Source organism: Erythrolamprus reginae, chromosome 1, assembly GCF_031021105.1.
Source record: "Erythrolamprus reginae isolate rEryReg1 chromosome 1, rEryReg1.hap1, whole genome shotgun sequence".
In the NCBI taxonomy this organism is placed as follows: domain Eukaryota; kingdom Metazoa; phylum Chordata; class Lepidosauria; order Squamata; family Dipsadidae; genus Erythrolamprus; species Erythrolamprus reginae.
In genome coordinates, this window is record NC_091950.1 from 67,804,607 (window position 1) to 67,830,944 (window position 26,338).

A 26,338-nucleotide genomic window follows, 5' to 3' on the forward strand; every position below is an offset into this window, starting at 1 on the left:
GCAACCTTTGCCTTGTAAGGCAGAGAAGTAACCTCTAGGCTACAGTATCCAATCCCTTCAGTTCTGTACCAGGGAAGGGTTTTTTTGTGTCGAATCACATATTGTACATATATATATATGTACAATACCACAAGTAGAATTCTTCTTCAGTCAGTTACAAGTAAACACAAGCAGGAGAGTTAGTTTCATTTCAGCCGAGCAGACAAGCACAGAAAATACAAAGTGCAGAATGGAAGAGTACAAACTAAGCCACGCCAAGCCTTAAGCTTATAAGTGTTCCATTTCGATTCTCTGTACGGCCTCAGAAATGGTTAGCTCCTATTGGCGGACTCAGTTGCTATGCCTATTCATTGGCTAACCATGTTAACATTGGCTCTCCCAGTTCATGAATATATTAACAATGTTAATAAAATGAGATAAAAAATAGATAAAGTAAATTGATCAAAAATTGATCAAACACTTGAAATACCCTAAAAAGTAGAAAACATTTGGATGAAGAAGCTTCTTAGGATGAATACATAGAGCAGGTGTAAAATAAAATAAGCAGATTGGCAGGGGTGACTATTGGATGAGGAAGCCACTTTTCGTTGCATTGTCAAACTCCAATCCAGTCTTTCCCTTGCAAACTGAAGAAAGAGACTTTGTGTCACCCTATTGAGTCACCTGCTTCTCAGGTACATGGTAGGCAAGGGACAGACAGGGCATGCAGCAACAAGAGTCCAGTGAGGAGCATTCGAGCCATGGCCTTGTGTATTTCTTGATCGTATTAACTGATTGTTGTCTAGCTGGATAACTCTCCTGGCCTAGGTCTTTTAGTGATTATAATCTGGCAACAGAAAGCAAATCCTTTTCATAAGGGCAATCAGAAAGCTCTCCATTTAAATCAAGGAAATCCACTTGATTCAATATAGCATAATTTTATTTATTTATTTGTTCATTTATTTGTTTATTTGTTTGTTTATTTATTTGTTTATTTATTTGTTTATCTATCTATCTATCATCTATCTATCTATCTATCTATCTATCTATCTATCTATCTATCTATCTATCTATCTATTTGATTTTTATGCCGCCCTTCTCCTTAGACTCAGGGCGGCTTACAACATGTTAGCAATAGCACTTTTTAACAGAGCTAGGCTATTGCCCCCACAATCCGGGTCCTCATTTTACCCACCTCGGAAGGATGGAAGGCTGAGTCAACCTTGAGCCGGTGATGAGATTTGAATCGCTGACCTTCAGATCTACAGTCAGCTTCAGTGGCCTGCAGTACAGCACTCTACCTGCTGCAATCCTTATGCTTATCTGAATGATACATGCCATAAAATTGTTGTTGACTCTTACTTAGTGAACACATAATAGATTTTATCTTTGATGATCTGTCCCTAAAATGGTCCTTTGGGTCTTCCAATGATACACTCATTGCCACTGTAACTAAGTCCACCATTTTACTGCTGGTCATCTTCTTCTCTTTCCTTCCATCTCTCCAGAATTACAGTACAGCCTTTTCCAAAAAGCTAGATCTTTATATAATGTGTCCAAAGAAGAAGAGTTTAAGATTAATCATTTAACCTTGAGTGACAAATTTGGGTTGATTTGTTTGGTTATCTCTTTGTTTGCTTTCTTGGCTCTCCAAGGCATCTCATTGCTTTCTACCACTATAGTCCAATAGCATCAATATCTTCTTATCCTGTTTTTTTCAAAGTCCAACTTTGTCTTCCACAGAGTGTTACAGATAATACCATGGATTGCATCATTATGCTCTGTATAGGTATACATATGTAATGGCTCTTGAATATCTTTTCAAAAAACGTCTTGGCTGCTCTACCTAATACTAGCCTGCAGTGTATTTCTTGATTGCTTTTTTGGTCTTAAAATACAGAAACTATCCACTGCTTTAATTTATTCATTGAAAAAATGCCTAATTTTCTGGGAGAAAAGCCTACTGAATAAAGATCCCCTCCCTTACAAAGATTCCCTCTTATGATTCCCTCTTAAATGTCATCCAGGACATTTTGCAAATCTGATTGCTCAATTTTGGAGTTCAATAATTTTTAGTTAAACATCTCCTAGAATAATTTAGGATTTGGGCAGCCTTCTAAACAACCAAATACGCAGAACTAAGAAAATATACATACTCCTAAATAGAAGTGAAAGTTCAGACTGTCAATCATTTATATTACATCCAAATATTGTAATCCAGATTGAGAAGAAGAAAATATAAAATGGGAATGCTGTATCAGAAATCATTTCTGAGCACTGTGCTTATTCACCGACAGCACTCTCATTGAATGGAAGATAGTAGATAGATACCCTACTAATGATTTGGGAAAGTATTGAGCCATAGTTTTTGTCCATACTCCCTTGCAGTTCATGGCCAATGCTTACACAGAGCTGCTTTTAGGAAGAAATAAAGCAGCTTAGGTATCTGTTGTGGTTCAGCCTAAGGCAGATCAAAGACCAGCTGCGTCTCTGCTGGCTCCATGCCCGGAGGAGGCTGAGAGCGAAGAGGAGGGTCCTTGGCAGTCAGACAGGGGAGCTTCCAGTGAGGAATGTGACAGGGAAGAAAGCCTGGGAGTCCCTGGGCAGGGGCTCTCTCAAGCCAGTAGCTTGGATTCTCTGGAGTCATTGGATGATGAGGCACAAGCTATCATTAGCATGCGACAGAGACGCATAGATCAAAGGAGGCAGCTACTGAATAGGTATTATCAGCATTGAATGAGGAACACCAGGGCTTGGGTGTGGTCCTCATTAGCAGGGAAGGATTTATAAGGCAGGCAAACTCTTTCGGCAGTGTGGAGTGTTATCAGAGTGGAATTGCTGTTATCTGCCTTTTCTCTCAGCGTTTTGTTCCTGGCTTGTGGCCCAGCAGTTTTGAAGACCCGTGGGAGGTTTGTGCCTGTTAGCAACAGCCTCGTTTATCATCAAGGATCCTGTGTTTTTGTATGGACAATTGCCTTTGTGTATCTGTTTGGAGTTCCAGTGTTTTCCTGACTTGTAAGGACATTTTCTGTTGGTTATTTTTCTCTTTCTCATTATAAAACTGTGTTTGGATTCAACTGGTGTGGCTTATCTTTTTGGGTTGGTCATAACTTCCGGAGTTCCCAGACAGAACAGTATCTAGGGTAGTATTGTTTTAAAAATTCAAAGCAGTGGTACATGTAGAAGCTAAACCCTTAATGTGGCAGCAGGAGAATCGGGACATGGTTCTGACAAGTAGTTTTCTAGTGACACCCTGGGCCAAATTATTGTGCAACTCAGCTTCAGTCTGTAACTTCATCCTCTTGTATTTTATCATCCCATGTCAGTTTTTATGTGCATGCTTTCCTGTCATATTCAATTCTTCCTTTGGGAGACAGGGCTGGAATTTGCTCAGATGAATCACATTGGACATTTTACATATTACAGAAAACCAGGGGGGAAGAAGAAACATAACTCAAGCATTCTTACCCAGAAGAGTTGGTCTTGCCAAAGGAAACCCAGGAATTGTCCTTTGCGAACTAAGCAATGCCTTCTGTCATCTGCTTCTTGTAGATCCTGAAACCTGATGAGCATATTGCAAAGCAGCGGTACCTAAGTGGCCGAAATGTACTGACACGGGGCTCCCCTGAATGGCTGTCCTTCGATGTCACAGAGACTGTCCGTGAATGGCTTCTTCATAGAGGTGAGTGGTATGTAAAGTAAGTTAGTTTCTGTTAGCAAGTTGCATGTGTCTGCTTAGACCAGTGTTTCCCAACCTTGGCAACTTGAGGGTATCTGGACTTCAACTCCCAGAATTCCCCAGCCAGCGAATGCTGGCTGGGGAATTCTAGGAGTTGAAGTCCAAATAGCTTCAAGTTGCCAAGGTTGGGAAACACTGGCTTAGACAGAGACATATAGGAATAGCCTTTCCCCATTGAATAGGCTCCATAGCCTATTGGCTTCAATTTCTATCATGGTCAATAAGAGATAAGTCCAATACACTGAGAAAATCTAGATTGGAGAAGTCTAGTGTGAATTGATTCATGGATTGTTCATATATGAAGTTTTTTCCCTCATATAATTAGTAACAAGAAGCACATCATAGCAAGATTTACAAATTAGTTTCTTGGTTGCTGAGGTTCACAGGGACATTAGCATCTGGGCAGCAGACAAAATTTAGATACAGCGGTACCTCTACCTACAAATGCCTCTACTTACGAACTTTTCTAGATAACAACCGGGTGTTCAAGATTTTTTTTGCCTCTTCTCAAGAACCATTTTCCACTTACAAACCCAAACCTCCGAAACTGTAACCAGAAAAGGCAGGGAGAAGCCTCCGTGGGGCCTGTTGAGGAATCTCCTGGGAGGAAACAAGATTGTAAAAGGCGGGGAGAAGCCTCTGTAGGGCCTCTCTAGGAATCTCCTGGGAGGAAACAGGGCCAGAAAAGGTGGGGAGAAGCCTCCGTGGGGCCTCTTTAGGAATCTCCTGGGAGGAAACAGGGCCTCCACCCTCTCTGTGGTTTCCCCAATCTCACGCATTATTTGCTTTTACATTGATTCCTATGGGAAAAATTGCTTCTTCTTATAAACTTTTCTACTTAAGAACCTGGTCGTGGAATGAATTAAGTTCATAAGTAGAGGTACCCCTGTATAGGCAAATGATTTTAGCAGAATAGTGATCATGTGCCCGGATTGCTCGTATGACCAAATTCAGGAAATCTTTCCCTTTAACCTGTGGTGGCGGTAAGAACTACAAATTGACACAAGTCCTATCCTGGAGCCTTACAGATTAATGCAGCACAACAGTTGCTACAGAGATTAGCAGAGAATAATAGAACAAGACACAGGCTGTGGGACTCAGCAGCTGCAGCTAGCTTGGAAAACTGGACAGGTGCTAAAATTCAGGCTTGAACCTCAGACTAAGCTTTTAGCCACAGACAGCAGTCTCTGCTTATGAGAGATATGCTTATTACTCTCGTGTTTCCTATCTCCAATAATTCTGCCAAGAATGCTCAGATTCTATGATAGTTAAATGCAAATCAGTGTCCAAATATTATATGTAAACTTAGAATATTCATTTCCCATATAAATCCTAATTGTAGTACAGGAGGTCATTTTTTGCTGGATTTTGGGTTTAGTGGTTTAGACCTCCATCAGGAAAGTTATTTAGTTGTTTCCTTTGTAGAAAGTGTGTTTGGGAAAATACAACAGCCAGCCCTCTTTCTATTTACTTGGAAGAAAGATTTACTGATTTCTGTGGTATTGCTCCATCGAAATAATTCAGGATTGCAAATCTTAAAACTGGCTGTCACTGATCTCTATAGACTTTTTATGCACATTATTCAGGCAAATTATCTTTTTTTAACCAGCAGCCCTATAATAAAATATTGAGGACTTGCTCATTTCTTTGAGGAAGTCAGAAGTATCTTAAGGTTCAAACTATTATGGCAAAAGCCATTAAGATTAGAAACATAGAAGATTGACGGCAGAAAAAGACCTCATGGTCCATCTAGTCTGCCCTTATACTATTTCCTGTATTTTATCTTAAGATGGATATATGTTTATCCCAGGCATGTTTAAATTCAGTTACTGTGGATTTACCAACCACGTCTGCTGGAAGTTTGTTCCAAGCATCTACTACTCTTTCAGTAAAGTAATATTTTCTCACGTTGCTTCTGATCTTTCCCCCAACTAACCTCAGATTGTGTCCCCTTGTTCTTGTGTTCACTTTCCTATTAAAAACACTTCCCTCCTGAACTGTATTTAACCCTTTAACATATTTAAATGTTTCAATCATGTCCCCCCTTTTCCTTCTGTCCTCCAGACTATACAGATTGAGTTCATGAAGTCTTTCCTGATACGTTTTATGCTTAAGACCTTCTACCATTCTTGTAGCCCGTCTTTGGTCCCGTTCAATTTTATCAATATCTTTTTGTAGGTCAAAAATATATTGATTCCTGTAAGATTCCTGCCAAAGTTGATAGGTCAGTCCAGCCTGCTCCAAAATATTGTCATAGTACATTATAACTTGTTTTTGTTGGAGGTTGAGATAATTTCAGATTAGCAATCTAGAACAGGGCAGAAAAATCAATAAGGACCTACTGCTGGACAGAATCTGGTATGGTTTGCACATATATAATTCAGATTCTCCTTTATCTTTTGTCATCCTGAAAGAACATCAGTTCAGGATCTCCACTCTTAACACTTTCAATTAATGGAATAAAATAAATGGAAATGGCTATTTGCTATCACTATTTGCTTTCAGGAATATTGGTTGGTAAGGATTTTTTAATTTTTAATTTTTTCTTACAGAATCTAATCTAGGACTGGAAATTAGTGTCCATTGCCCATGTAACACTTTTCAATCCAATGGTGACATTCTGGAGAATCTGCATGAGGTGCTGGAGATCAAATTCAAAGGTGACAGAAATGCAACTGGAGGGGAAAGTAGAATAACTTACCTAAATTTGAGTATTCTTATTGCATTCATGGCCTAATCATATTCCATTACATAGCAGTCAGCGTGTGTGTGCTTCTCTATGAGCAATTCTGAGATAATTGTTTATTTATATTAGGGATAGATAATGAGCATGGGCACTTGTACACTTACAGATTGCCTTAACAGCAACCCTTTTTTCAAAGAACTCTAAGCCACATTTGGAATGCTGCATTCAGTTTTGGTCGCCACGATGCAAAAATGATATTGAGACTAGAAAAAGTGCAGAGAAGAGCGACAAAGATGATTAGGGGACTGGAGGCTAAAACATATGAAGAACGGTTGCAGGAACTGGGCATGGCTAGTTTAATGAAAAGAAGGACCAGTAGAGACATGATAGAAGTGTTCCAATATCTCAGGGGTTGCCACAAAGAAGGAATTAACTATTCTCCAAAGCACCTGAGGGTAGAACAAGAAGCAATGGGTGGAAACTAAATAAGGAGAGAAGCAATTTAGAACTAAGGAGGAATTTCCTGACTGTTAGAACAATTAATCAGTGGAACAGCTTGCCTCCAGAAGCTGTGAATGTCCCAACACTGGAAATTTTTAAGTGGATGTTGGATAATTATCTGTCTGAAGTAGTGTAGGGTTCTCTGCCTAAGCAGGGGATTGGACTAGAAGACGTCCAAGGTCCCTTCCAACTCTGTTGTTATTATTATTATTATGTACTTAGAACCGGCATCTTTTAGTAGAATTCTCAAGATTTTCACACAACTTTGGGGAAACCTATGATGATTAAACTAGCACAAAACTGCTAAGTGTTATAGACATTACCTGTGTTACTGAGTTATAAATACAATTTTGTAAGTCAGTGCACATCCACCCTTTCAAAAACTCACCTCTACTATGCTGCTGCAGTGTGTGGGCATAGAGATTAGGAATTAATTGTAATATTTTGGGAAGCCAGCAACTTTTGTAATCTCAGTATTAGCAAGTGCTTGGCTTTGGGTGTTACACTGCAGGCAATAGTATTCAGGAATTTTGTATCTCAGATTTCTTTTTTTTAGTCATTCAGTTCCAGTTGATATCATCCACTCTTAAGTAATTTATCTCTTTTGGCCTGTTCGGGAACTGATTACAATATCAAGAAATAGATTAAAATGACCTCTATCATCAGTCTGCAAATTATAAAACAAATGACCTTCAGGATTTTCTGTCAGATTTATTTATTCTGGTAAAACCACAATCCTTATAAAAGATAGATTTATGGATTCCAAGATTTCCTAAAGCAACTGTGAGATTTGATGCCTCTTTCCCCCCCCTCGTGCTTCTCAGGGATAGACGGTGAAGAGAGCCATGGCCGTGGGGATTTGGGGAGCCTGAAGAAGCAAAGAGACCTGCAAAACCCCCACCTGATTCTGATGATGCTGCCGCCACATCGTCTTGGACGTTCAGCTGTGAGAAGCCAAAGGAAAAAACGAGCATTGGACACCAATTATTGTTTTCGGTAAGCTAAGATTCCTGAACCTACCTTCGCCTGGAAAATAACCATCTCTCTGGCCAAAAAGGCTCTTGGAAGCAACATTGGGATGACTTTGGATAATTCTGAAATTTAAAGTTAAGGGCGACTGATTAACCCCACTTGTTAAGTACTGTCTCTGAGAATTCCTTTCCAGCTCTAAATCTTGGCAATTCATTAATCCTCCCTTTAAATGTGAAATTGGTATCCAAAATTTATTCTCTGGCCGAGAGAAGAAAAATTCCACTTTGTGTAGGAAGAGCCAAGTCATCATCCCTTTAGAAAAAGAAGAAGGCAAATTCTTTCTTTTGCAAGTTTGTTGGTTTCATTCACTGCCATGGAAAAACAAAAACAATTAAAAACAATATTTGAAACCCCCCCCCCACCTACTATTAGGATCCAGACTCACCTTATTCCGATGCCTGGAGGAAAAGTCATCTTTTTAAGTTGTTTTGCAAGTTTCAATGGATGGGGCCTGCCAGATCTCAGGGAGAAAGTTTTGCACCAGGTGAAGTCCTCTATTCAGTAGACATGCTTCATGGGTCCTGTTAGATGACAACATTTGAGTGAAGGAACCTGGAAAATGCCCACCTTATCCAGCCTGGTGCAGCAGGTAGATGTCCTTGGGGAGAGGGGGTCTTGCAGATAATCTGGTCCCATGCCATACAGAGTTTTAGAGGTGACAACCATTTTGCATTGTACCCAGAAAGAATCTGGAAGCTACAACAGCCTGAACAACAGTGTGATCTAATATAGGCTAAGTGAGTGGTGCCTAAGGTTTCAAACACCACTGCATTTTGAACCGATTGCAATATCTAGACAGTTTTCAAAGACAACCCTATGTAGAGTGCTTTGTAGTAATTAAGCTGGGAAGTGACTAGGGTATGAGTAACTTACAAGCAAGGTGTAAGGTCAAGGAATGGAACCAAGATTGATTTATATAAAAACTCACCAAACCTACCCGCGGTTCTTCCTCAAGCAGACTTGGAAATCCAGGAGGCCATCCCAAATTGCACACCTGCTCTTGGGGATTGCTAGCCCATCGAAAGGTGAAGATGACATCCTTCCAGAACCAGAGGAAGCAAAAACTCCAAGCTACTCCATCGTGCCATAGATATGAGGCAGGTGCTGCTAGCACTTGGAAGAGTACAGTATATACCTTTATATCCCAAACTTAATAAACCCTGTCTTAGATTGCAACCATACTAACATCCCTGGTGCAGGAAACCAGGAATCATGGAGAAAGTGACAGAAAGGAGAGAAATGTTCCTCTTAAATGATGCATTCCCAGTGATGCCAGCAACCAAACAGGTTCAGTAAAGCTCAGAATAAACTGAAATCTTTTGTGTGAGCTCTCACCACATAATTGGTGGGCTGCATTTAGCTTGAAAGATGCAAGACGGCTTGATTGAAGTCTCGGGATTGTTGTTAGAGCAGGTGTCCAAAGCATGGAGTCAAGAAAAGAGATGAGCCGCACGGATTAAAGGATTATCTATAGACTAAACTCTTTTCATCCTCTACTTCTTCCTAAACTGTTTCTTTTAGAATGTAACGTGAAGAGGGATAACACAAGTGGCGCTTAGAAACCTTTTTCATCCATTGTTCATAATTCCCTTACTCTGCTGAACTGCATTGTGGGATCATGCATTTGTTTACTCATCATAGCATCAATTATAAGGGTGTCACAGAGGGTCAACAATACTAGCTTGCAAAACCTGCTATTCAGCTAAGAAGAGCAATATGTCCCTGAATCTTCTGTCGCTTATGTATGTCAGCCCCAAGGTTTGCTTTTTTTTCTACAAAGCCAAAGTAATCACTATGGCTGCTTTGAAATATTTATAGCAGCTTCCTTGGTTATTTTTCCCCCATTTAAAGAAACAGCTTTCTTATTTCAGGTTGATTTTCATCCTCTTCCTCATCTGTATGAAGTTTCATAGTAAAAAACCCCAACAAGATGAAGAGGAAAAGGGCCTAGCAGATTTGCTACTGTTTCCTTCCTGCAATTTTGATAAATTAAAAAAACAAACAAACTTCAAACCTTAATCAGATAACTGACATAACTTTTTTTCTGGATTACTTTTTTATGCATACATGTGTTTTTTAAGATGATGGTTGTCAAGCTCTGTGAGTGAGTGAGTCAAGGTCCTATAAACTCAGTGTTAATGCAGGTGCCTACATTTATTTAAAGCAAAATACCAAAAATATCAATAATAATAATAATAATAATAATAATAATAATAATAATAATAATAATATAAAAACAGACTCTCCTGGCCACATCTGCTGCTTGGTCTTTGAGCAGGAGCTGAGAATCCATTAGTACCTCCAAATTACATACACGTTCTGGTCACCGCACCTCAAGAAGGATATAATGGAACTGGAAAAGGTACCAAAAAAGGGCAACAAGTATGATCAAGGAAATGGAGCAACTCCCTTATGAAACCAGGTTGCAACGCCTTGGTCTCTTCAGCCTTGAAAGACGGCGTTTAAGAGGTGACTTGATCGAAGGGTATAAAATCATGCATGGGATACAAAAGGTGGATGGAGAAAATTTCTTTTCTCCATCACACAATACTAGGACAAGGGGGCACTTCCTAAAGCTCATAGGTAAGAAAGTGAAGACAAATCAAGGGAAATATTTCTTCACCTAGAGGGTTGTTGTTTTATGGAATTTACTTCCAGAAGAGATCGTGACAGCTGTCAGCCTGGACAGCATTAGACAGACTCATGGATGCCAAGTGTATCGGTGGTTATTGAAACAGATGTCCATGTGCCACCTCTATGTTGGTTGAGGCAGGCAGGATTCTCTTGTGTACCATTTGTTGGGGGTCAAGGGAAAGGGAGGGTCTTGCCTTCCCTTTCTACTCAAGATCCTCATGGACAATTGGTGGGTCACTGCATGACACAGAATGCTGGATTTGATGGGCTTTGGCCTGATTCAGCATGGCTCTTCTTATGTTCTATCTGTGGAAATGCTGCCTTTGAATTAACACGTTGTTGAATTTGAATAAATGATTTGAGTATATTTCATATCAGCTCCCTTTTGTTCTAGGAACCTGGAGGAGAACTGTTGTGTACGTCGTCTCTACATTGATTTTCGTCAAGATCTGGGCTGGAAATGGGTGCATGAGCCAAAAGGGTACTTTGCTAACTTTTGCTCCGGGCCGTGCCCTTATCTTCGTAGTGCGGATACCACACATAGCACGGTAATCAGCGTTTTAAATTGAGCAGAGCACTTTCAAGTTAGGGCATCTCCTCTATCTCTACATTCTCTCTGAGTTTTTGTCATTTGTTGAGACTGCAGTTTGCTCCTAGTTTCCTAGATTCTTATTAAACTTAGTGGACCTTGAGTTAAGTAGGGCAGACAGATAATGTGTAGACAAAGTTCTTGGAGCACATAGAAACCTCACCTCCTTTTAAAAAGTTTTTAAAAGTTAAAAGTTTTGTGTTTTTAAAAGTTAAAAAAGAAGCTGATAGCATCCTGAAAAGGAAAACATTGGTGTCTAGCATAATTTTTATTTCAAGAGCAGTTGACTACATAAGGTCTAGAGACCTTATGTAGTCAACTGCTCTTGAAATAAAAATTATGCTAGACACCAATGTTTTCCTTTTCAGGATGCTATCAGCTTCTTTTTCCCTAACCTTTACACCCTCAGGTTGTGTAGAGTAAAACTCCCTAGTCCATCTTTCTTTCTTTCTCTTTCTCTTTCCTTCCTTCCTTCCTTCCATCTATCCATATCTATCTATCTATCTATCTATCTATCTATCTATCTATCTATCTATCTATCTATCTATCTATCTATCTATCTATCTATCATCTATCTGACTTCTATGCCGCCCAATCCCTTAGGGCTCAGGGTGACTTACAACAATATAAAACAATACAATAGAGTAGAAAAGAAGTCAATATTAATATTCAACACACTAAAATTATAAAACAATAAAATCCCATCGTACAAACCTGCGAATCAATTCAATCGACCTAACATACATACTTATCCAATCAACACAATTTGGCCATGAAAGATGGTGGTGTTCATGGCCCCCAGGCCTGCTGGCAAAGCCAGGTCTTCATGGCCTTTCAGAAGGCCAGTAGGGTGGGGACAGTATGAACATGGTGGAGGAGTTGGTTCCATAGAGCTGAGGCAGCTACAAAGAAGGCCCCCATGGCTCCGCCAACCTGCATTGTTTAGTCGACAAGACCCAGAGAAGGCCGACTCCGGGCAATCTTATTGGTCTCTGGGAGGTATGTGGCAGGAGACAGTCCTGAAGATAGTCTGGTCTTAAGCCCTGAAAGGCTTTATAGGTGATAACCAACACCTTGAATTGTGACCAGAGACTAATCGGTAGCCAGTGCAGCTCACAGAGTGTTGGTGTTATATGGGCATACCGAACCATACATCAGTCATGGCTACACTAGTTAAAGAATGATGAGAATTGAAGTCTAATGTCAGAAAAATACCTGCTTGAAGAGGACTGCCATCATCATTCACAGAAAATAAAAATAGGGTTCCTTGGTAGTCTGCCTAAGTGCCCAGAAAAAAAAAATCAAAGAAAACTTGAGACACTTCCCTGCTGCCATAACTTTCATTTTTATTTTTGGTGAATTGGTGTTTGGGGGCTGCCTTGTGAATAAACAAGCCTCTTTCCCATGACAATCATTTTGCAAATCAATCCACAAGAGTCTCAACATTGTGAGCATGTCTCCACTCCGCTCCCCAAATAAACAAGCTGGGAAGTTTCTTATTGCTCAAGTAATGATTTCCCTTTAAATTATGAATGCTGCTAGACACCGGCAAATACGTGTAGTTAAGACACACTTCAAAATCCCAGTTATGTCTGACTTTTCTTTACAGAGAAATAAAAGAGTTTGCTTTGACAGGGGAATATTTTAGATTTGGAAAAGGGCATGTTTCCTCTCTCCAAACACTGTGGCCTCCCTCCCTCTGGTGCCACTTGGTGTCTGGTTTGTGTTTTGTTTTTTCTTTCAAAAAAAAGTGTGTGAAATCCTTGTCACAGCTTTTACGAGACTGTGTAAAAAGAGACATTATTCAAAATGGAATTAAGATGCAGAATGAAGCTTGGGTCAAAGGAAACAGCATATAAAAAACCAAAATGTTTCATGTGTTTTTAATTAGTGCTACACAAAGAAATGGAGTAAAAATAGCATTCCCTAACACTCAGATAAGTCTTATTCCGGAGGCATTCATTGCCCCATTGAAGTTTAGTTGCAGATATACCTGATGATCCCTCTCCCCAATCCATGGATAATTTCACGACAGCTCTGATGGGTGGGCCTAGTGTGATGACAATTGCATTAGAAAAACCTAGAGTAGGAACACTTTAATAAGTTCACACTCATCATTCCCTTTCTAGTTTTTCCAACTGAAAAATACTTATGCTCCAGCTGAAAAGGAAATCAGGGAGAGAGTTTGTATCTATATCACTAGGCACATTTTGTTTAAACTATATATGGTGATGACTGGTATATGATTGCATTCATTATTTTACTCCTGGGGCTTAACTACATCTCCTTAGCCACAGTATTTTTCTTTACCTCTTTAAGTAAAATTTTAGCGTAGTGTGAAGTGGCTTACCATTAAGAAGTATTTTGTCCCAGAATTTCTGATGAACAAAAATTAGATCTAGCCCTGAATTTGTTACCTTTTTTTGCTTTCTACCCATTTTCTGGGCATTGGGCCAATAGAAATATTATTTTCTCAAAATAAATACAATAAGGGTTTGCTGAAAAGGATCTTCCCCACTCTGGCAATAGTTATAGAGGTCAATAGTTAAACCATTGTGGTTGTTAATGCCTGTTGTAAGTATTTATATGGCAAAGTACTATAATAACGATTAGCTTTGGCTATAGAGAATTTCCATGATGGAAGACAACTATCAGCATGGGTAGGAAACAATCAATGAAGCACTGTAGCAGTTGTTCAATCGGAGTTGTCTATGCTGCAATTATTGTGAATCTACGTAGAAGAACTGATTGAACATTTCTTAGCAATGCAGCATTTTAAACATATGTTTACCATTTGGTTGTGCATATTTTTAAAAACTATTATGATAAGAAATCCATGACTCAGTTTAGAAATTATACTAAATCAAGTTTTTAACCTCATATGTTACAATTGACAATATTCACAGAAAATGATAAATTGTAAAACATATAATACTGTGGCTGGATTCATAAAAACACACCAAGAATTAAACATATTATGGCTTAGCATATTGTGAAAACTCAATGTCAACTCACTGTCTCTTGTTAAATGGGGTCTAAGAAGGAGGTATATCTCCTCTACATGGCAGTTCTACAGTAGTACGTAGTAGACAGCAGTGTGTCTCAACCTAGAAAATTTGGAACTTATAAACTATTCATAATTATTTTCTTTATACTATATTTTGTTTGAGAGGAGAGGAATGGATAGTATAATTTCATGAACAAGGCTGATGGAAGGAGCAGACTTGCATTATCTGGACATACTACACACCCTGAGCTTGAAAAATAGACAAATGCTAGTTTTCCTCGGTTGAGTTCTGATCTTGTCTATAGCAATATGTAGAATGGAGCAAAGCAAGTATCTCACTTGGACTTGTAGAGAACTAAAACAGTTGGGAGGTGAATGTTGACACTTGAGAAGGACTGGATTAAATCCAGTATGATTTTGAAAAGCTGGCCAAAGTAAGTTGATTTTTTTCAGCTGTTTTTCTTGAAACTCTTAGCAAGACTAAGCTGGTTACACCCAGTTTACTTACTTATTTTTGAAGAGAAGAATATGTTAAAGAATTATATTTGCTAGGACAGAGGCTTGGGTGTTACACGACTTTCTTAGCTGCTACAGATGAAAAATCATTTTAATTAGTAATTTTTTCAATATATTGACCCAGTGGTTGAGATGAGCTAAAAGCTGTAAATGTTGGATTTTTTGAAATATGCTTCCTGCCTAACGTTAATTCCAGCAACTGGCAAGTGCTAACTAAAATCCTCATATATTTCTTGGTTGTTTTTCCAGGTTCTTGGTTTATACAATACTCTGAATCCTGAAGCATCTGCTTCCCCCTGTTGTGTCCCCCAGGAACTGGATCCCCTGACTATTTTGTATTATGTTGGAAGGACCCCAAAAGTGGAACAGCTGTCTAACATGGTTGTGAAATCTTGCAAATGCAGCTGAAAAGGATCCGATGCAATTCCCAGCTCAGAAACAGCAACCACTACCCTTGATCCCAGAATAAAACTCAGCCCTAAACCCATTTCTGCCTTCCTGACTTTATCACCTTGTTTCCTTACGAAGTTTCCCCCCCCACCCTCTCTCCATGTATGGATATTTGAGGAAATGGACACAATACAAGCTAGATTTTTCATGGATAAAGGCCACCAAATATGGGATTTTCCCAAGGAGGAAATCATGAGCAGAGCTGGAGCAGGCAGAGCATACAGGAAAACTAGACTTCTTTGCCCATCACTAATTGTTTCATCGAGCTCAACCTTTTTCGCAAGAGGAGGATGGCTGGTTTCCTTTTAACTGGACATATTTTATTAGCACTCATACCATAATGGAAGTCATTATTCTGCAGACAGTGAGCACAGGAAATTTGTAGTCCAAATATGAATCTTCTCTGTTTTCTCTTTCCTCCTGGAACACCTGCTGGAGGGCTTCAGTCCCAGAGGTTGGCTTTGTCTCTCAATCCCAACTCTATTCTTTGGTATCTTCAAAGAATCTTGACGCTGTTGTGGTGGTTAAGATCTTCTTTAAAAAAGTATCTGCCCATCTTCTACAAGGACGTAGCCTAGGCCACACCTGCCAAAATTTTATACAAAATGTTAATCTCAATATTGTAAAAAAAGAAAATAAATATTTTTCTTTTGGATATTAGAATTTTATGTTCAAGGAAGTTGTTTCCATATGGAAAGGAAGAGATGCTTCTACAGCCATGGAAGAACCCACACAAGTCAATCTATAGCACTTATTGCAGCAATAAGCCACCCTTGATTTAAAACCACATTTTCAGTGACTGAGAGCCATGAAGGAAATGGCAATGCTGAAATGAGATTTGCACAAACCAGTGGGACCAACTTGGTTCAGTTGTTGTTTCATTCTTCATTTGATGGTACTGGATTAATGTTTTAATTTTCCTATTTTGATTTTAAAGATGTGTTAAACCTGTGACTGAACTTGTAGTACTTATATTATTTTAAACTAGCCCCACTTTAAAAAAAAAAGGAAAAATCATTCCATTGTTATTTGCCATTTATGTTCTCAAGGGACTAACTTGCAGACAAGCCAGTTTTTCCAGAAAATAGATTGACCAATCTACATAACCTTGAGAGACATGGAACAGGATGAAAGATTGGTTTCAGTTGTTATGAATAGATGTTAACATAAATATCACAGTGAAAAGGGTAAGGCCCTAACAACTGAAAAGAGCCCACACTTTTAAAATAACTGCTGTTCCAGTTGCTTCAACAATGGATTCAGGTATATTCAAAAAGCACTTTTGCCAACCTGACTGCTGACACATCCTCCCTATTGCTTACATGTCAGCCTCACATAGCAATAAAGACTTCTATACCACTTCTTGGTGCTTTTGCAGCCTTCTCTAATGGGTTTACAGAGTCAGCCTATTGCCCCCAACAATCTGGGTCCTCATTTTACCCACCTTGCAAGGATGGACGGCTGAGTCCACCTTGAACCTAAGATTCGAACTGTCAAATTGAGAGACAGCTGGCAGTCAGCAAAAGTAGCCCGCAGTATGGCATTCTAACCACTGCGCCACTGCAGCTCTTATTTAGACATTGGGTGGATAATTAATAATAAACTACAAGGATATAGACAGGCTGAATGGGGAAACAAGTATAGGGTGTAAGGGATGACTTCTCTTTATGTCTTCACTGCGGCTCTGTCCTAACGCTCCTGTAACCTGGAAGTAGTCACCTTATGCAGACCAGGACAATAACAAAGGGGTTTTGTCCCCTGCTTCCCCTTCCCCCCATTTTTGGGTTGTAATAACATTGGAACTCTGCATCTCTAAAAGGTATTTTTGTTTAGATTGCTGCTGAAAGAATAATGTTGGAAGAGCTGAAGTGCCTAGTTAGAGACAAAGTGGCATAGAGAAAATCTATGTGGAATGCTAAGAGTCACACTGATTAGGTGACACATAATCAATCAATCAATGGAGGCATAACACATATTCCTCAAGGTGAAGAATAACACATTTGGCTTCCAAACTATAGGGAGGCCCTTATGCAGGGAAACAGAAAACCACTCTTTTAGCACTCCCCCCCCTACGAGCAAGACAAGTGGGCTATTGGGGTTTGCCGATTCAAAATGTGACATTGCATTGCCTATTGCTCTTCTTTATTTCTGTTAAGCCCCAACTAGGCCTCTCTCTAGCACAACCTTATTATGTTCACTTGCTATCATGCTGTTCTGATTGCTAATATGAAACATGAAAAATTCCAGATACAGCAGCTGGGGTGGTGTCAATCTAAAATATCAACTCTTTGGCTACGAGCCTGTGGCAGGAAAACTCAAATTCAGATAACAGGGTACTTCCCACTCATTGCTTAGCTTTTAGCCTTCTAATTTTTCTCTTTAAGAGCTCCTTGATATACAGTATAACAAGTTAAAAGTGAGGCAAGTAACTGTCCGAAGGACATACTTTTCTGTGTTTAAACGTTTTGTGGACAAGAAACATCTCTTGATTTCTGCAGTAATCTATATAATTTTGAAGTGAAATATTTATAAATAAATCACAGCACAGAAATTTAATCATCTGGGATCTTTTTCTGCTCTACAAATTGCTTCTGATGCTCTTAAAAAATAAATACAGGTGGATGCAATTTTTTTCCAGCAAGATATATTATTCTTTTGAAAACTGCATTTCCATATGCAATTTCTGCATAATTTCATTTCCTTGCTTAAATGTCAGCCTCTTACATAACAGCACATTCGAATATCAACTCTGCAGTCTTCAACAAAGGTTTTAGACTTAATTATAGAACCACAAAACATCTCATTTTATACATTTTGCTATCATAGTTCCTTTCTGCAACACAAAATATCTTTAGTAAAAAAATCTCTAAAACATATATTAATAATTTTGATCAAAATTACGAATGAGGGCAACTGAAGAAAATTGCCAGAAGATTGCAAATATTGCCACCCCCTACAAAAGATGCACTTTATTTTCCTTAATATGGCATCTTATTTTATGCCCTCTAAGACAGGGGTCTCAAAACTCAGCTACTTTAAGACTTGTGGTCTCCAACTCCCAGAATTTGCTGGCTGGGGATTCTGGGATTTGAAGTCCACAAATCTTAAAGTGACAGAGTTCGGATACCCCTTCTCTAAGATAATCTAATAGATGGATATAATTACTGAGATGCAGAGTGCCTTCCATTCTAAAATGCATTTTATTGATAAGACAAAATGTTAGTCTTATGCTGACTATTGTGAAAATGTTTAGAATTGTTTTGATGTTCAACTTCCATTATTTCTGTAGATGAGCAGGAGTAGAACAAAAAAAAATCTGAGATAATGTTTGGCATGAAGGAAGCATATATTCATAGACTTGTCTTAACATCATGAAGGTATAATACTGGATCAGATGGCAAGGATCACAGAGTCAAAGCTACTTTATTAAGCAGGGCATAACTGGGGGACTTAAGAATTTTTCCTGGATTGCATCTAACAAACTGGTTTCGATTTTCAGTTCTAACGAGGAGATATCGAGAAAATGACGTTCAGTCAGAGTATTTGGAAAAAACAAATACTAAAGGCAATTACTTTTTAATCTCAAAGATCTTATTATTATTTGTCTCTAAACACCTTTTCAATTTGTACAAAGGCTGCAAATTCATTCAACTTTGCAAATGTCAATGTCAGACACATGTGTTCAGTGTCACTGAAATAATTGGAGAGTTTGAAATTCTGATTTTAAATTCCCTAATTAGTTTTTTCCTAGATGCGAGAGTACCTGGGCACAATGGGAATCATTTTATTTAGACGCCTTGAAGCAAAAACAGGGGAAACAAATGCTGTTCAGTAGCACTCAAAATCTGTTATTCTCCGCTGTTATTTGTTACTCTCCGCTGACATTTGCTATTCAACCAGCATTAAAGTTGAAATAGTTCTCCCTATCTTGTCCACTGACATGACAAAATCCACATATATGGATCAAAAACCATTACTTTTTTCTGTGAAGTTCAAAATAAACAGGACAACTCCTTGACAAGATGGAGCAAGATGGAGCTATCCAAAGACATGAAGTTAGAAAGCCACCTTGGTGAAATAAAATAAAATAAAATAAAACTATACAGCAAGTGGAGAAACAGGCACACAATTCAAAAACCAAAAAACATTCCCTCCTCATTAAAAAAAGAAGAAAATCCCCTGAAAACAGTCCTACATGTATGCATGATGTACATCTACCTATTTTCCATCACTGCCTCATTAAATGTAGGTTTTGTCACTCCTCCACTACCCTAAATATTAATACTGGCCACCTGCCATACACTATGAGTCCTGAGATACCCACTTAAAAATTATGCATAGGGCATACTTCTTGCAAGCAAAACATCTGAATACAGAAAAAGATCAATTTGCAATGATACAGTTCCCTGTTTGTTTTACAAACCTTTCAAAAGTTGAATCAATGATAAATAAATAAAAAGCGTTTATGAGAGTTAAATGAAGCTATAATGATAACTGATGAAGCACCTTTGTTCAGATTCATCATCCAAAGTGACAATTTCTATGAAAGGCCTGAATCTTGGAAACACAAGTTATTAGAATATCAACTCATGAAATGTAAAGAAAAGTCAGGAAGAACATAATACAAGGGGAGGAAAAAGCTGGAATAAATTGTCAAATAATTGTGGAGAATAAATTATAAGTTAAACAAACAAAAATGATTGACTTTATTCACAGACTGAGAATTTTTATGGCTTCTTGCCAGCATTGAGAGCATCCAAGCACAAGTGTCTACAATCAGTCATCGTTTTAATCGCATCCGTTAACTGTAGTCATGTTGTGCGAACTGTGTCCACCATCTAGTAGAGAAACTTCATCATGCTCAGGGGAAGCCGAAATGTCTAACTGGAAAGAAAAATCTGGGCCCGGTATACATAATGTAGACACAATTCAGAACTTCTATTCTTATGAGCCATAGCCACAATTTAAAGGCTATCTGGTTGAAGATGTGATGTAGAACACAAAAGAAACCCTGAGACTTGGCAGCAAAAGCTCCGTGGAGTAGAAACCTCGTGTCAGAGCTTGAACGCTATTTCCACAAACACTCGGCTGTTTTTTTCTCTCCTAAGGGAAAATTCTGGAGTCTGAGACAAATCTTGTTATCAATCTGGGTGTAGCCAGGAACGTGGAATGATGAACAGTCATTCCGGCTTCCATCTCCTCCTTGCATGCTGAAGCACTGAACTGATTGTTCGTTATTTAGGAAGAATCCTTTTTCAAAAAATAATCACAAACGGGAGCTGAAAGAAACACACAAAAAACATACATAACAGTTTTCAAAACGTGTGCAATGACTCATAAGATGCAGGCGTTTCTCTTAATACAACTGACAAAACTGAATGGACAATCCACAAAGCTTTAATGGCTACCATTGGAAAGGCTATTATATTACTTCCAATCTCCTTTTTCTGGGCTTGTCATCTATCAAAGATCAGAAAAGGCTCCACAATCATCTCCTTGCAAAGATTTTAGGTAACTTATATGAAAAGAAGCCCTGGCCTAGTTATTCAATACATGTCTGGTGTGCACCAAGGTGGGATACCAATATGCCTGGAAATAGTGGATGTTTGAAAATATGAGCAACACATTAAAGCAAACTCTTCATCTAATTGTTACTAAATGTTGCTAATACATGTTACTCTATCTGTGATATTATTTTTCAGTCTAATGAAATAGTTTTACTCTTATGAAAAATATGTATACTGTACTGTATATCTTGTTCTAGTTCCAGATTATAATAGCCATATTCCCCCATCTCCTTCAACAATTAAAACGTAATAAAGATAAAAGCAAATCTGAAAGTAGAAGATGATTTACACTTCTTTCATAAAATGTTTCATTTAAATGCTTTTCTAACATACTTTCAAAATTCCCAGCATCACATTAAGCTTTAAGACGGTTTATGGTTAATTGTCATTAACATAATGGTAATACCAAAAACATTAGCAGCCGTTTATCAGAAGAGACCTTGTCCTGGGCTTTTTCGTGGAGTTTTCCCAGGTTTGATGAAAGACATAATGCAAAACATCTCTTGGGATTTTATCTTCTCTTTTATTAAGACAAACAACATCTATGTTGAATTGTATTCCTTAGCAAGATTAATCAATCTAGAAAAGCCAGGTCTGAGCTCTCCCACCTTCGTCTGCCCATTTTTACTGATAGCCAAGAGGAAAAAAATGAAGCTGTGGATTGAGATTTAAAATGTACTACAAAAGGACTGGGGGGGGGGGTTTCTTTGCTGAATATTATGCACCTTAAGCTCCTTATGCATTTAAGTTCTTTAATGGCATATGCATGCATTCCATATTGTTGATTTAATCTCTAAATAATCTTCTATTTCTGAGACCAAAGCTACTGGCAATATTTAGGCTGGCCGCCTTTTGGCTGGTAGAGTGTAGTCTTCCTTCTTTCTGGCTCCCCACACATCCCCGTTGCTGGGTAATTTATGTTCCATGCTGGGCCCCACTTTTCTGTATCCTACTAATTTCATGAGTTTGATATTAGCTTTTCCTCAACTTTTACTACACTTCAAGAATAAAATGCGGGCCAGCTCAACTCAGAATCTTCAGCCTATGCTGCTCTTTACTAAAGCCAATACCCACCCAATCTTCAATAGCAAACACTGCCTAGGCCTAATTTAAGTTTGCCAGCCATAACATTTTCATCAAATTCCCAAAGTTCCTGTATTTTAAAGACTTTACCTCTGCCAGCTTTCCCCTACAGAAAAAAATTCCTATCAGAAACTAATCTTCCTCCTGCTCTCAGCTTCTCCATCATCCTACCAGAATACATTGCCTAGCTGGGTTTCCATCTACCTATGTCAATCAGAATAGACCTGGAAGGGACTCTGGAAGTTCCTCAGTCCAGCCCTCTGCCCAAGCAGGAGACTCTACACCAGTGATGGCGAACCTATGGCATGGGTACCACAGGTGGCACGCGGAGCCATATCTGCTGGCACGCAAGCTGTTACCGTAGCTCAGTTCGGATGTGCATATGCGTGCCGGCCAGCCGATTTTCAGCTCGCCTGGAGGCTCTGGGAGGGCGTTTACAAGTAATTGATGACGATGTTGAAGAGTACTGGGCCTAAAACAGAGCTTTGGGGTACTCCACTGCATACTTCTCTGCATGTACATGTGATTCTACATACAAGAAGGGGGGTAAAACCTTCTTCAGATATATTAGTGATAAGAAGAAAAACTGCGGCATCACGAAGCTTAGTACCGGGAATAATACATGCATTAATGGGAATAAGGAGATCGCTGACCATTTCAATAGCTACTTCTGTTCAGTTTTCTCAAAAGACACCTTACAAAATAATACTGTAGAGGGATATAGCATTGCTTCCAGCTGTACGGATTCAGCTCCAGTGATCTTAGAAGCCGATGTCTTAGAAGAACTTGAACGATTAAAGATAAATAAGGCAATGGGTCCAGATGGCATCCACCCCAGAGTTCTTAAAGAACTCAGATCTGTCATTGCTACCCCCCTGACTGATTTGTTTAACCAATCCTTGTTAACAGGAGAAGTTCCTGAGGATTGGAGAATGGCCAGTGTTGTGCCTATCCACAAGAAGGGCAGTAGAGAAGAAGCTGGTAACTACAGGCCAGTTAGCTTGACATCAGTTGTAGTTAAAATGATGGAGACTCTACTCAAAAAGAGGATAAATCAGCACCTAAAAAACAATAACTTATTGGACCCAAATCAGCATGGCTTTACTGAAGGCAAATCATGTCAGACTAATCTCATTGATTTCTTTGACTATGTCACAAAGGTGTTGGATGAAGATGGTGCCGTGGATATTGCCTACCTGGACTTCAGCAAAGCCTTTGATACGGTTCCACATAAAGAGCTGATAGATAAATTAGTGAAGATTGGACTTAATCCCTGGATAGTTCAATGGATTTGCAGCTGGCTGAAGCGTAGACATCAGAGAGTTATTGTTAACGGCGAGTACTCTGAGCAGAGCCAGGTTACAAGCGGTGTGCCACAAGGGTCTGTTCTGGGTCCTATTCTTTTTAATATGTTTGTGAGTGACATAGGGGAAGGTTTGGTAGGGTAGGTTTGCCTATTTGCCGATGACTCTAAAGTGTGCAATAGGGTTGATATTCCTGGAGGCGTCTGTAATATGGTAAATGATTTAGCTTTACTAGATAAATGGTCAAAGCAATGGAAACTGCAGTTTAATGTTTCCAAATGTAAAATAATGCACTTGGGGAAAAGGAATCCTCAAGAAAAGGATTTAGGGGTAGTGATTTCTGACAGTCTCAAAATGGGTGAACAGTGCAGTCAGGAGGTAGGGAAAGCAAGTAGGATGCTTGGCTGCATAGCTAGAGGTATAACAAGCAGGAAGAGGGAGATTATGATCCCGCTACCGTGTTTCCCCGATAGTAAGACACCCCCGATTGTAAGACATATCGGGGGTTTCAGGGGGATTGGCTAATATAAGCCATACCCCGAAAGTAAGACATATGTCTTACTTTCGGGGAAACACGGGGGTATTGCCGCCGGATCCTCTCTAGCGAAGGCAACACCCCTCTGCGCCCACCTCGCGCGGCGAAGGGGGAGGGACGGGCTGGAAAGCGAAGCTAAGCGAGTTATCATGGCGGCTTTGCTCTCGCTGGCTCGCTTTTGCGCTTCTGTTACGCTTGCTTTTGCCGCCGCCGGCAGTCTACGAGCGTCCGCTGGCCGCTGCTGCAGTCACTTTCTGCCTCCGCTGGAGCCGGCTGTGGTTTCATCCTCTGCTTGGAGAGGTAGCATCCTCTGCTTGGAGAGGACTTTGGAAGTGACGCCGGCTGCTCTACCAGTTTTTTTCCTTCTCCCCCACCGCCATTTTTGTAAGGAAGCGCTGAAAGACACCGCGGAACTTACCGCTGAGTAAATTTATTATTTTAAAGCAGCCGGCGTCACTTCCAAAGTCCTCTCCATGGCAACTCCTGTCTTGTTTGCCTTCGGACCCCAAAATACCCCCCCGCGCGCCCTTTTCCATGGGCGCACAGCCCCCATCCCCCTGCCAGCCCGCGGGGGGGCGGGGGCGGGGAGGCGCCGGCAGTAGAAGGCGCTGCTCCTGCCCGCCCGATCCACTCCCTCTCCTCTTCCGCCGAAAGGCAAACGGCGCGCCCCGCCGCTTAGGCTTTTGCTGCTTCTGGAGGGGTGGGCGCTGATGCCGAAAGCCTCAGTGCCGTTTGGCTGCCGGGGGGGCGGGGAGGAGAAAATCCCCCCCTCCAGGAGCAGCAAAAGCCTAAGCGGCGGGGCGCGCCGTTTGCCTTTCGGCATCGGCGCCTTCCCCTCCACGAGCAGCAAAAGCCTCAACGACGGAGCCGAAACCATTGAGTATATAAATATGTATATAAATTAAAAAGAGGGCCCAAATTGTTGGGGGCATTATATGGACTCTGTAAACTGCTTAGAGAGTGCTATAAAGCACTATGAAGTAGTAGAAAGGGGTCTAAATGCTATTGCTATTGAAGTAAGTCTTGGTTTCATATGATGAGTGGAGTCAAAATAAATATTTGTACTTCACTCTTATATAACTTCAGTGTCACTGTATAAATTGGATACATCGTAGGAAGGAGAGTTTATATGAACAGCTATGAATATCGGTAATTGAGATCTTATTTCCCCCTTCTGTTAATTGCTGCCACACAACAACAATTGCTTATTTAAGTTAACAAATGATACTATCCTCTTTGCTAGGCCTACTAAACATTCTCCTCTCTCACTACTCTCTCTATCATGCACATAGTTTAAGTATCTACATATAATCAAACACAAGTACATGTCAATTATTTCCAGATGTTCAGATCTTTATATCTGGCCTATGAGTAGCAAAGATATATGTAACTTCTTTTCCTTTACCCCTGTTGATATTTTGAACACAAGAATAAACTTTATTATGAATACAAAAAACTTGTGAGCATCTGAGTCACTATCAACTCAATTTCTTCTCTGTGGCGGCCCCGGCCCTCTGGAACCAACTCCCCCCCGGAGATTAGACCTGCCCCCACCCTCCCTGTCTTTCGTAAACTACTCAAGACTCATTTATGCCACCAGGCATGGGGGGAATTAAGATATTCCTTTCCCCTAGGCCATTACAAGTTATGCATGGTATGTTTGTGTGTATGTTTGGTCTTATAATAAGGGTTTTAGTTGTTTTATTAATTGGATTGTTACATGCTGTTTTTTATCATTGTTGTTAGCTGCCCCGAGTCTACGGAGAGGGGCGGCATACAAATCCAATAAGTAAGTAAGTAGGTAGGTAGGTAGGTAGGTAGGTAGGTAGGTAGGTAGGTAGGTAAGTAAGTAAGTAAATAAATAAATAAATTTCCATTAGTCTAATATCTTCAACTGTATTATTTATTTATTTATAATCTGCCTTTATTATTTTTACAAATACCTGAAGGTGGCAAACATGTCCAACTCACTTTCCTCCTATTTTCCCCACAACAACAAACTTTGAGATGAGGCTGGACTGAGAGAGAATGTCTGGCCCAAGGTCACTGCTTCCCAAGCACATCCAGACAGGCCTATCTATAATCTGTAACCATGATGGTAAACCTATGGCGTGCACGAAACAGGTGGCATACAGAGCCATATCTGCCGGCACATGAGCCATTGTCCTAGCTCAGCTTCATCGCACATGTGCGTGCCAGCCTGCTGATTTTCGGATCATTCTGGGAGGACATTTTCGGCCTTTGGGGGGGAAGATGTTTTCGCCCTCCCCAAGCTCCAAGAAAGCCTGGAAAGGGCGAAAAACAGGCCTACAAGCCCGACCAGAAGTCAGGAAATGGGGCATTTCCAGTCTTCAGAGGACCTTTGGGGGCCTTTGGGCCCAAAAATGGAGGCCATTTTTCTCCTCTCCAAACTCCAGGGAATGCCTCCAGGGAGGCATTGAATTGTGAGTGTGGGCACACATGTGTGTGCTCTTGGCACCCAAGAAAAAAAGGTTTGCCGCCCGGCTGTCACTTTCCCAGAAGAGCCGTGCAGCTGTTGGCCGGTCTGGAGGCTCAAATGGAAGTGGGGAATCCCAATAGGGAATTCCAGGGGCGGAGCTTTGACATCACGGAGACGTCCTTCCTGGCCGGCAAAAACGGGGACTCCAGGAAGGATGTCTCCGTGACATTAAAGCTCCTCCCTTGGAATTCCCTATTGGGATTCCCCACCACCATT

The 26,338-nt window shown here is 40.1% G+C and overlaps 2 protein-coding genes across 11 annotated transcripts in view; one reads left to right on the top strand and one right to left on the bottom strand.

Moving 5' to 3' along the window:
• The window catches only part of TGFB3 (transforming growth factor beta 3), a 32,488-nt gene extending 16,338 nt beyond the window's left edge, over positions 1-16,150 (top strand). Inside the window, exons 3-7 of the mRNA XM_070754570.1 lie at positions 3,532-3,661; positions 6,271-6,378; positions 7,730-7,901; positions 10,966-11,119; positions 14,933-16,150. Coding sequence (XP_070610671.1) covers positions 3,532-3,661; positions 6,271-6,378; positions 7,730-7,901; positions 10,966-11,119; positions 14,933-15,091 — 723 coding nt within the window. The 3' untranslated portion in view covers positions 15,092-16,150. The remainder of the gene's footprint in view (positions 1-3,531; positions 3,662-6,270; positions 6,379-7,729; positions 7,902-10,965; positions 11,120-14,932) is intronic.
• TTLL5 (tubulin tyrosine ligase like 5) overlaps positions 15,437-26,338 on the bottom strand; it is a 160,854-nt gene continuing 149,952 nt past the window's right edge. For 8 of the 10 annotated variants that reach the window (XR_011559384.1, XR_011559383.1, XM_070754283.1 and 5 more), the window contains one exon: positions 19,809-20,412. The gene's annotated coding sequence lies outside the window, so the exon portion shown is untranslated. Of the gene's footprint in view, positions 15,719-19,808; positions 20,413-26,338 lie in introns of those variants that run through there. The other 2 variants (XM_070754273.1, XM_070754270.1) reach the window with 1 other exon arrangement.